The sequence below is a fragment of the Anomaloglossus baeobatrachus genome, chromosome 1 (genome assembly GCF_048569485.1).
Source record: "Anomaloglossus baeobatrachus isolate aAnoBae1 chromosome 1, aAnoBae1.hap1, whole genome shotgun sequence".
Lineage (NCBI taxonomy): Eukaryota > Metazoa > Chordata > Amphibia > Anura > Aromobatidae > Anomaloglossus > Anomaloglossus baeobatrachus.
In genome coordinates this window covers 712,281,826-712,293,965 of record NC_134353.1, presented here as the reverse complement: position 1 = coordinate 712,293,965, position 12,140 = coordinate 712,281,826, and the positions used below count along the sequence as shown (strand labels likewise).

Here is a 12,140-nt window from a genome sequence, read left to right as displayed (position 1 = left end):
TCATTGCTCCAGACTGGCCCAGGCGAGCTTGGTACCCAAACCTGCTCCATCTGTCCGTAGAGGTGCCGTGGCATCTTCCGGACCGTCCAGACCTTCTCTCACAAGGTCCGTTTTTCCGCCAGAATTCTGCGGCTCTCAGATTGACGGCGTGGCTCTTGAGTCCTGGATCTTGACGACTTCTGGTATCCCTCCTGAAGTCATCTCCACTATGACTCGGGCTCGGAAGTCTTCCTCGGCCAAGATTTATCACAGGACCTGGAGAATTTTCCTGTCCTGGTGTCGCTCTTCCAGCCATGCTCCTTGGCCTTTTTCCCTGCCGACCCTTCTGTCCTTCCTGCAGTCTGGTCTGCAGCTAGGACTATCCCTCAATTCCCTCAAGGGACAGGTCTCGGCTCTGTCAGTGTTGTTCCAGCGGCGTATCGCCCGGCTGGCTCAGGTGCGCACCTTCATGCAGGGCGCATCTCACATCATTCCGCCTTACCGGCGGCCTCTGGATCCCTGGGACCTTAATCTGGTCCTCACGGCCTTGCAGAAACCCCCTTTTGAGCCACTTAGGGAGGTTTCTTTGTCTCGTCTTTCACAGAAAGTGGTCTTTCTAGTGGCCATAACTTCCCTCAGGAGAGTCTCTGATTTGGCTGCGCTCTCTTCGGAGTCACCTTTTTTGGTTTTTCATCAAGACCAGGTGGTTCTCCGTCCGACTCCGGACTTTCTTCCTAAGGTGGTATTTCCTTTCCACCTTAACCAGGATATTTCCCTGCCTTCCTTTTGTCCGGCTCCTGTTCATCGCTTTGAAAAAGCGTTGCATACTCTGGATCTGGTGCGGGCGCTCCGGATCTATGTGTCTCGCACCGCTGCTCTTAGGCGGTGCACCTCTCTTTTTGTGCTGACCACTGGTCGGCGTAAGGGCCTCTCGGCTTCTAAGCAGACCCTAGCTCGTTGGATTAGGTCGGCCATTTCCGATGCCTACCAGTGCACTCAAGTGCCTCCCCCGCCGGGGATCAAGGCACACTCGACCAGAGCTGTCGGTGCCACTTGGGCTTTCAGGCACCAGGCTACGGCTCAGCAGGTCTGTCAGGCTGCCACTTGGTCCAGTCTGCATACCTTTTCGAAGCACTACCAAGTGCATGCTCATGCTTCGGCAGATGCGAGCTTGGGCAGACGCATCCTTCAGGCGGCTGTCGCCCATTTGTGAAGTTAGGTTTCTCCTACTTCTCAGTTTTCTGTTTATTCCCACCCATGGACTGCTTTGAGACGTCCCATGGTCTGGGTCTCCCATAAGGAACAATGAAGAAAAAGAGAATTTTGTTTACTTACCGTAAATTCTTTTTCTTATAGTTCCGACATGGGAGACCCAGCACCCTCCCTGTTGCCTGTTGGCAGTTTTCTTGTTCCGTGTGTTTTCACCGGCTGTTGTTGTAGACAGAGGTTCCGGTTGTTCCGGGTTTTGCTCTATCTCTACTTGTGGGTGGATGTCCTCCTTCAGCTTTTGCACTAAACTGGCTATATTTGGTTATCCAGGGGGTGTATATGCTAGGAGGGAGGAGCTACACTTTTTAGTGTAGTACTTTGTGTGTCCTCCTGAGGCAGAAGCTATACACCCATGGTCTGGGTCTCCCATGTCGGAACTATAAGAAAAAGAATTTACGATAAGTAAACAAAATTCTCTTTTTTTTGTCCAACTTCTTTCATTAACCCTGAAAGTCTCCACATCAATTATATCTGTTGTTTCACCTTTTAAGTAAAAAAATACCGGCCTACAGAGACCAAATCATGAAGATTCAGTCACTGTCCAAATATTTCTGGATCTAACTATATATCACTAACTTTGAGAATTATTTAAGGTATTTATTAGGAAGCATTCATATAAGCGCATTTAAATTCCTGTACATTGATATGCAGCATATAATAATGCACGTCTTATTGCTTTTTGGCATGTTTAATTCCATTTATTCACTTTTATGCACAGGTTCTTAGACTTGCTCAATTGATCATACAAGCCAAGCAAACTGCTAAATCCATCTCGGAGCAGTATCCGGATACAGGCAGCCAGACACTATTCTCCTGGTTTGGGTTAAACAGCCAGGATCAGAACAATACTTACACAGGGAATGACCTTGATGAGGTCGGGTTCGATAGTATTCGGAAAACTGATGAACACCTGGAGAAAGCGTTGGAGTATCTCTGTCAAATTTTTCGGGTAAGTCTGAATATGAATTTCTAAACCACGGGTTAATTGTAATATTGAAGAAATGAGTTGTCTTTGGACAGTTCACGGTCCTTTGGTCAAGTGCACACCTCAGTCTTGAGGACCTGATTTGTCCATGCTGGAATCTATTCTCTGTCTGTGTGAGAATACATTCAATTATACTGAAGGTTTCCATAACATGCCAGAGAAGGTGCAAGCAGGAGTATGACCTGGTAATTAACCCAATGATCTATGACCAATTATGCCATTCTCATAGAATGTATAAATTAGTGCAGTTACCTCCTTATTTAAGCTGTATAGTAATTGTAAAAGCAGCCTCATATTTTGCACTTTATAATAGGTTGTATGTGGCTTCGATGTATGAAAAATCTTCACTATAGTCTGGTTTTTGTATTTTCTTCTCAGCTGAATTCTGCTCAACTCAGTCACCTTTCAGTAAACTTGGGGAACGCACAGGATGAAAACCAGAGGAATCAACTGCCTGATTATATACAAAACGAAAATGGAGTTTCCCTGACCCCATTGGGCAGACAGCAGGTAAATGATGGAATACAGGTTTCTATTGCCAGGTGTCTGAGTTGTTGTAAAAGGGTTTAGCACAATGATGCTTCATGTTGAATATCCTCTGTTTTATATATTAATAATCTACTTTCCTTTAACCCCTTCAAGAGCTTGGACGCACCAGTACGTCCAAGGTTGTGTTTATCCCTTTGATGCTGGCTTGCACGGTGAGTCCACATGTTTCCCCGCACATATTGGCTGATCTGATCAGCAGATGTGTGCAGAAATCCAGCTGCATCTGTCAACTAGTTAAATCCCGTTGTCTGTCTCTGATAGCCGGATTTAACATACGCCATTCCCCACTCCCATTGGCGGCCCCGTAACGTTGTCATGATAGCTTGGGGGTCAGCCGATGACATCTATCATGGTCATGACGTAGTTCCTGTGAACGCCAGCATTCACAGGAGATTAGCATTTCTGCTGTGCTGAAGCATTGCTCTGTACCTCTGTATAGCACAAGTGATCAGAGTATCACAGCTTCAAGTCATGTAAAGGGACAAGTAAAAACTATAAAAAGTGTAAAAGGAAAACGTTTTTAAGATCCTGTAAAAAAGGTCAAATCACTCCCTTTCTTTATCGTTCCTTCCATGGGAGACCCAGACCATGGGGTGTATAGCTAGCGCCTCCGGAGGACACACAAAGTAATACACTCAAACGTGTAGCTCCTCCCTCCGGGCTATATACACTCCCTGGATGACAATCTACCCAGTTCAATGCTTTGTGTTTCAGGAGGATACACACACTTGCATTCTCTGATATTTTTTCATTTTTATTTTTTGATTTCAAGATTAGAAGAAAAGTGGGTCCAGTCTGGACTCCCGGCATGTCCCTTCACACCCCACTCAGTCGGCGGTGCTGTTAAGGTTGACTTTACAAGGCTGGAGCCTTCACATGCCGTGCTCCTTCACATCCTCTGAGAGGCTCTGGTTTGAAGTGGGAGCCATCACGGTCCTCTCTGCTTGCAGGAGACCGGTCTCCATCCGCAGCCCTGTCTGGTTCCTGCTGGAAGGAGCGTTCCCCCCCTTCCTCAGGGACATGGCCCTGCGTCTCAAAAGCTAAGTATTGAGACGTTTTTTCAGGGGTCCCGGGTACTTTTATTAGGGGGACAGTATGTGTTTTATCGTTACTGTAAATTCCGGCCGGTTCTGGGGGTTTCCCCTGAGAACCGCGCCGAAGGTGCCTGCTCGTCGGCCGCATTTTAAAATCTAGGCCCCGGCTTCAGTTTGGGCCTAGTTTCGGTTTCAGTCTCTCTGCATGTCAGCATACAGGAGGCATAGCGTGGCGCCGCCCACCGCTCGGCCAGCAGAGGGGAGGGCACTCCTCTCTGGGGAGATGTTCCCTCCCCTGTATCTCTCTCTGCATCTCCCCTGGCCCTCCGTTTTCCCGCTCTTGGCCTAATACCCGCCCCCCTCCTCCTTCCAGCGCCATTTTCTCAGCGTTCTTACACTGGACGGCGCTGGATACTGCAGCTGCTGCTGTTTAGGAGGGCTGACGCTTCACTTGGGCTTTGAGCTGTGGAATCCGGAGGGCACACAGAGAGCGGTCTGGTAAGCCACAACCTCTGGTTGTGGGCTTTTTATACACTCTTAGGACATTCTACAGGAGTGTTTGCTTGCTGCAGAACTTCCACTCAGCAGCATGTCTGTCACCCGGAGCAAGGCTGCAAACATGTACGCTATATGCACTGCATGTAAGCTCATTCTGCCAGAGCCAAGCACATACCCACATTGTGATGCCTGTGCTAATATGGTTGTGTCTCAGCCTGGAGTCTCCTCAGGGGTTCCTCCGGCTGCTTCGGCCCCGGTGGCTGAACCCCCGGCTTGGGTAGCATCCTTTTCACAAGCTATTTCCCAGTCTTTTGCCGACTCCATGGGGCAGCTGTCCCGGACACTGCTGACCATGCATCAGCCCCCTTCTCAGGGTGCTTCGGCTGCTCCTAGCTCTGCAGAGCTCCCAGAGCATGTCCCAGGACCCCGTCCCCCTAAACGGAGACGCAGGGACCCTTCTCCTTCCTCTTCCCACGGCTCTGATTCACGTGCCGAGGTACAGGGCGAGGAGGACTCGTTTACTGTGGGCTCAGACGCTACCTCTATGTACCCCATTGACTTGTCTGAGGGTGATGCGGATGTTAGTGACTTGATTGCGTCCATTAACTCCGTACTGAACCTCAACCCACCAGAGTCAGAGGAACAGGCCTCTCTGGTAGAGATGCACCAGTTTACCTCACCTAAGAAAGCTAGGAGTATGTTTTTTAACCACTCCAGCTTTCAGACCACTGTTACCAAACCCAGGGCCTGTCCTGACAAACGTTTTCCGAAGCGTAGTTCAGATGACCGTTTTCCTTTTCCACCAGAGGTGGTTAAGGAATGGGCTCATTCCCCAAAAGTAGACCCTCCGGTGTCCAGAATCTCAGCCCGCACAGTCGTAGCTGTGGCTGATGGCACTTCTCTTAAGGATCCCACTAACCGCCAGGTTGACCTTTTGGCCAAGTCTGTATATGAGGCGGCTGGAGCCTCGTTCTCCCCGTCTTTTGCGGCAGTGTGGGCTCTCAAGGCAGTCTCTGCCTCTCTGGAGGAGATGCATTCCCTCACCAGGGACTCTATGCCTGAGATGGAGGCCTTAACTTCTCAAGCTTCGGCTTTTGCATCCTACGCCATGTCTGCCATCCTGGAGGCTTCTCACCGCACGGCGGTGGCCTCCGCTAACTCCCTGGCTTCGAGAGTGGAAAGCAGACGCTTCCTCTAAAAAGTACCTTGCGAGTCTCCCTTTTGCTGGGTCCCGGCTGTTTGGGGAACAGCTGGATCACATAATTATGGAGGCTACTGGCGGGAAGAGTACTTCCTTGCCTCAAACTAAGGCCAGGAAACCTGTCCAGGGCAGGATCCAATCGAGGTTTCGTTCCTTTCGTTCCTCTAACTGGTCATCCTCGAAGCCCTCGACCGCGTCCACTACCGCAGCCAAGGATCGTAAATCGAACTGGTGCGCAAAGCCGCGTCCTCAAAAGACCGGAGGAGCCGCTGCCACTAAGACAGCCGCCTCTTGACTATCTGGCTGCGCCAGCAACGTCCTTGGTCGGTGGCAGGCTCTCCCACTTTGGAGACGTGTGGTTCCAACACGTCGCCGATCAGTGGGTGCGGGATATCATCTCCCACGGCTACAGGATAGAATTTTCTTCCAGCCCGCCAAACAGATTTTTTCTGTCCACACCCCCTTGCTCCAAGGCCGCCGCCTTCTCTCAGGCCATGGCATCCCTGCAGGCCAACGGGGTAATTGTTCCGGTTCCCGCCCGGGAACGGTTCAGCGGTTTCTACTCAAACCTCTTTCTAGTCCCCAAGAAGGACGGTTCCTTCCGGCCCATCCTGGATCTCAAGCTTCTCAACAAGCATGTTCAGGTGCGGCACTTTCGCATGGAATCTCTGAGATCGGTCATTGCCTCAATGACCCAAGGAGATTTTCTGGCATCCATCGACATCAGAGATGCCTATCTGCATGTGCCTATTGCGGTCTCACACCAGCGTTGGCTACGCTTTGCAATCGGAGAGGAACATTTCCAGTTCGTGGCTCTTCCCTTTGGCTTAGCCACGGCCCCTCGAGTGTTCACCAAGGTCATGGCAGCAGTGGTTGCGGTCCTGCACCTCCAGGGATTGGCAGTGATTCCTTACCTGGACGACCTTCTAGTCAAGGCCTCATCCAGTGTAGACTGCCAGCGGAGTGTCTCTCTCACTGTCGCCACGCTAGTTCAGTTCGGGTGGCTTGTCAACCTGCCCAAGTCCACTCTGACCCCGACCCAGGTACTTATGTACCTAGGGATGCAATTCGAGACTCTGCCGGCACTTGTCAAGTTGCCCTTAGTCAAACAGCAGTCCCTTCGTCTGGCGGTGCGCTCTCTGCTGAGGCACCGCCGTCATTCCATCAGACACCTCATGCAGGTGCTGGGTCAGATTGTGGCGTCAATGGAAGCGGTTCCCTTTGCCCAGTTCCATCTGCGTCCCTTGCAGCTGGACATTCTCCGCTGTTGGGACAAGCGGATCTCTTCCTTGGACAGGCTGGTGGCTCTGTCATCACAGGCCAGGAACTCCCTTCAGTGGTGGCTTCAGCCCCTCTCCCTGTCACAGGGACGCTCCTTCCTGACTCCGTCCTGGGTGATCCTCACCACGGATGCCAGCCTCTCCGGTTGGGGAGCAGTATTTCTCCATCACCGAGCACAGGGCACTTGGACTCCGTCCGAATCAGCCCTCCCGATCAATGTGCTGGAGATCAGAGCTGTGTTTCTAGCTCTCCTAGACTTTCACCACCTGTTGGCGGGCAAGCACATTCGGGTTCAGTCGGACAACGCGACAGCGGTTGCCTACATCAATCACCAGGGCGGGACTCACAGCCGTCTGGCGATGTTGGAGGTTCAACGAATCCTCCAATGGACGGAGGACTTCAAGTCCACCATATCTGCAGTCCACATCCCAGGCGTGGAAAACTGGGAGGCCGATTATCTCAGCCGTCAAACCGTGGACGGCGGCGAGTGGGCCCTGCATCCGTCAGTGTTCAGATCGATCTGCCGCAAGTGGGGCACTCCGGAAGTGGATCTAATGGCATCCCGGCACAACAACAAGGTTCCGGTTTACGTGGCTCGCTCCCACGATCCTCAAGCCTTCGCAGCAGACGCACTGGTTCAAGATTGGTCTCAGTTCCGTCTGGCCTATGTGTTTCCCCCTCTAGCGCTCTTGCCCAGGGTTCTGCGCAAGATCGGAACGGAGGGCCGTCGAGTCATACTCATTGCTCCGGAATGGCCCAGGCGAGCTTGGTACCCAGACCTGCTCCGCCTGTCCGTAGAGGTGCCGTGGCATCTCCCGGACCGCCCAGACCTTCTCTCTCAAGGTTCGTTCTTCCGCCAGAATTCTGCGGCTCTCAGATTGACGGCGTGGCTCTTGAGTCCTGGATCCTGACGGCTTCAGGCATTCCCTCTGAGGTCATCTCCACCATGACTCAGGCTCGGAAGTCTTCCTCGGCCAAGATTTACCACAGGACTTGGAGAATTTTCCTGTCCTGGTGTCGCTCTTCCGGCCATGCTCCTTGGCCGTTCTCCTTGCCGACCATCCTGTCTTTTCTACAGTCAGGTCTACAGTTAGTGTACATCAATTGTCCAAATTCTATGACCCTCATACTTAGGTTTTACACCAAAAACACTTTATCACCACAAGAACCATTAGGGACGGTGTTTTACCTAAAAAGCTAGACTTTATTTTTTTCATATAAAAAAATATATATATATTAACAGTTACATGTGTCAAGCAAGGTTGTAATCACACTGGACATGTCAACATACTCATATTATACCAGTAACTCCACATTACCGCAACTATCACTGGAGGAAAATACTGTTTATGTAACTAAACTCAATCAAATCACTGTTACCATTTTCCCTGGCATCTATATTCCAATTTTCACAAATATAATTAATTCTACCTGAACAATGCTGAATGATGCCAACAACAACGAAAGTGAAACCTGGATAATTATTTTGCCAGCAGGGTAACTCCCAGTAACCGGGCGTCCCCGCTGCTAGACATTGTTTCCCCAAAAGGATTAATACAGCCCACGGTAATGTAGAGATACACTGACCTGACTTAGTACTGGTGTGACCGTCCGTTGTCCCAACGCGCGTTTCCCTACTTCTTCAGGGGACGTGTGTGCATAATGTTGAAAGAAGCGCCCTTTAATAGTGGTGCCGGAGCCTCTAGGTAACGCCCATCCAATGGCGTATATCCGGCCCGCCTCCCAAAGTGACGCGCTGCCCAGTCAAAATCCCATCCTGTAAACCTAAGGGAGTACGTGTGGCCCGCCCACTTCCGGTGACGCGGATACGGGATCTCCTTGCCATATAGGTATATGACGCGAATATGGCCCACCCCCAATCGTGACGCGGACATGGGGAGTTACGTGCGGCCCGCCCACTTCTGGTGACGCGGATTCTGGAGTCCCCTTACCATGTAAATGTATGACGCAAATGTAGCCCGCCCCCAATCATGACGCGGACCCGTCTGTACCTCCAGGTCCATCATAGCCCTCTCCCCGTTCCGGTGGTTGGAGCGCACTCTGCGTGTCAGCCACCACGGTATTCCTACCATGGTAACCAACCACAACACAGGGCGCTGCAAGATTACCACAACATCGGAGTGGGCACCCGGTAGGTCAGAAAGGGCCGCGTACAGGGGATCATGTGCCGTATGTTCGTGAAAAGTGAGACGTGCCTAACCTACAAATCAGACCTAATGTTACAATACATCTAATCTTCCATACTGGTGATAACCATACCCTCCCTATGCTCTTCATCAAGGGAACCATCTCACAGGACGAAGGGATAGGACGGGGCGGGCAGAAAGAGAAGGTCAAGTGGGACAAGACAGAGACCGGACAGGGGGCCGCAGAAAAGACGCAGGAAAGGGGAATTATGAAGGATGTTTTACCAATGCATACGCAATCATATGCAGAGAAGCGGGGCAAGGCAGAAAAGGAACAAGGAAGCAAAACAAAACAGAAAGGCCCTAGAAGGAGACACTGGGACAGGAAGGGTTGTAAACGCTGTTGTATAGACACATGAAAAATCCTAAAAAGAGACTTTTCATGCGATTTGTGTCCCCAAAAGTCACATAACGAATACTGCATCCACAGCCAAAAACCACATTATATAATAGTAAATTTCGAGAGTTTTCTTCATGGGTGGTAATCCAGTTTCATCCCCAGATATTCGTCATAAATCTTAAGAAGTCTTCCATTTTCACTCCAGGTAACCAACCAGTTCTTAAAAACTTCTTTCCGGCCTCAGCTCCAATTTCAAGGAGGATAAAGTCCGCTGCAACAATAACAAAAACACTTAATTAACACTTGTTACAGACTTCACCCAATACATTACCACATTGGCTTCCCCATAGGATTTACCTAAAGAGAGGCTCCTGAAAACACTAAGCGCTACTTGCTGTCACTACATATACGTCAATAATATCCTAATCATCTAAAAACAAGGCATTAAAAAGGAGGGTACTGTGTAGACCCTCGATTCCCATATTACTCTAAAAAGGAATTAAAGCCAAAATGTTCGTTTAGACCATGAGGCGATACAGTACCCAACTTGAAAATCCATTGGCTTTCCAGACGGGCAAGTGCCTTCCCAATGTCGCCACCTCTTGGGCCCAGATTAATTTGGTCAATCGCTTTTATCCTCAGAGAACGAGGGTTACATTGATGGAATCTCTGAAAATGTCTGGGGATAGACTTAAGATGTTCCCCTTCTTTCGCTGTCTTGGCCTTTTCTATGTCCCTTACGTGTTCCCTTACCCGTATTTTTAATTCCCGTGTTGTTAGACCCACGTATTTAAGATCACAGGGACATTCTGCCAAGTAGACCACATTTTTAGAGGCACATGTAAGATGAATTCTTATATCATATACTTTTGTTTCCTTACTGCCTTCAAAGGAGGATGATCTATCCATATTCAAACACCCTTTACACATATTACAAGGGAAAAAACCCGGATTTAAATTCAACGGGTTTATTCTGATTTTCTGAATATGTCACAAACCACCGGGGGGGTCACTCAGAAATCCCCCGCGCTGGCTACCAGTACGTCACAATCGGGGGGTAACAAGCAGGAGTCAACCCTCCTTTATACCTCCCGACCGACAGACAGAGCACGTGACGCGCTCTCTAGCGCCCCTCTTATAGTCAGGCCAATTATGGAATTGCCCGACAATAAGCAAGGAGGCCGCTATACTACTTATGCCGATTATTGAAGGGTCCCCGGTGAGAGTAAGGTATATATTCCCCCGACCTCCGCGGGCGGAATATATAATATCTTCCCGAATCTCACTGGCCTCCCCACAATAATCCTTGGCACAACTCGCTGCCACCAACCGCTTCACGGTAACTATTAGCCGAACACACAGACGTGGGATTCAAGATCGAGATAACAGAACAGCCCAAGATTAATTATATAATTTAATCGCCTAAAGCACACTAGAAACTACAATATATACAATAGGGAATCTACAGAATATACAGTTATGTCAGAGTACAGTTACAGATAAAGCATGGGTTACAAACAGGTATACAATTACATCAGTTACCTTGTGTGTCTGGCCACAGGGGGGCGCTGTAGACCAGGTTTCCAGGAACTCTCTCACAGGTCTGTCCCAACCAGGCCCCCGAGCAGGAGAACGCTGGAAAATGGCCGAAGTAGGGTTATCAACCTGGGCAGATCCAGGTCCCCTCCTACCTTAGTGACCTCAGAGGGAGCACTGCCACTCCCCCTGCATGGATCAGAATTATCCAGCAAAGGGGATTTTGGCTATAACTTTGCCTGGGAGCGTCGTAGGCAGACGCCAATGCTCTCATTGTGACAGTTATGAATTTAGCTACAGAACGAGGGGACTCATGACCTGTCTGCCAGTTCCCCATTGGCTGATATCACGCCTGGGGCATTTCCCAATGTCCTGTTCCCATAAAAAGGGGGTGCCGGCATCGTCCACATGCGGAGACACCATTTTTATGGTTGCCATATTTATCGGAAATATGGCTTGCGAGATATGAACCATTTTTTACTGGAGTCGTTCTGTCTGGCTATTTCCAGAGCCTTGCTAATTAGATAGCAGCTCCTACTACAGGGTGACGGCAGGGAGTCATCCTGTGTCCATTGTCCCAAAGCCACCTAATTTCCATATCACAGGACATGGCCATGGAGTTTGTTGCTAAACCAGTTGTGTGGGGGAAAGGGGGGTTGACACCAGGAGAGGGCTTCCTGACATACTTGAATATCATGATTTATCGTCATCTCTCCGGATTTACCTCACACCTCCCCCCTTTTGAGGGCGCTAGGGGGCAGCACACTCCGGTGTTCCCCCGTGCGCCCGTCCGCGACCTCTCCTTGTTGGGACAGCCCGTCTGCGTTACCGTGGTCACGGCCCCTTTTGTGGCGAATGGTGAAGTTGTATTGCTGGAGCGCAAGGCTCCATCGCAACAATCGCCCATTCGTCCCAGAGACGGTGTGCAACCAGCTGAGGGGATTGTGGTCCGTCTCCACGATGAAGTGGCGCCCGTATAGATAGGGTTGCAGACGCTGCAGGGCCCACACTATGGCCAGGCACTCCTTCTCCATCGTGGAATAGGCAACTTCCCTTGGTAACAGCTTCCTGCTCAGGTACAAGACCGGGTGCTCTTGGCTCGCAGAGTCCACCTGGCTGAGCACCGCACCGAGGCCGAAGTCACTGGCGTCGGTCTGTACTACAAACGGCCGCGTGAAGTCGGCTGCCTGTAGCACGGGCGGGCTGGACAGGGCGTCCTTTAGGGCCCGGAAGGCTGTCTCGCAGTCCACTGTCCAATCGA

The 12,140-nt window shown here is 50.4% G+C and overlaps 1 protein-coding gene across 3 annotated transcripts in view; it reads left to right on the top strand.

Moving 5' to 3' along the window:
• The window catches only part of SMPD4 (sphingomyelin phosphodiesterase 4), a 91,375-nt gene that overhangs the window by 56,377 nt on the left and 22,858 nt on the right, over nucleotides 1-12,140 (top strand). For all 3 annotated transcript variants that reach the window (XM_075321770.1, XM_075321762.1, XM_075321779.1), the window contains 2 exons: nucleotides 1,967-2,197; nucleotides 2,612-2,743. In XM_075321770.1, coding sequence (XP_075177885.1) covers nucleotides 1,967-2,197; nucleotides 2,612-2,743 — 363 coding nt within the window. The remainder of the gene's footprint in view (nucleotides 1-1,966; nucleotides 2,198-2,611; nucleotides 2,744-12,140) is intronic.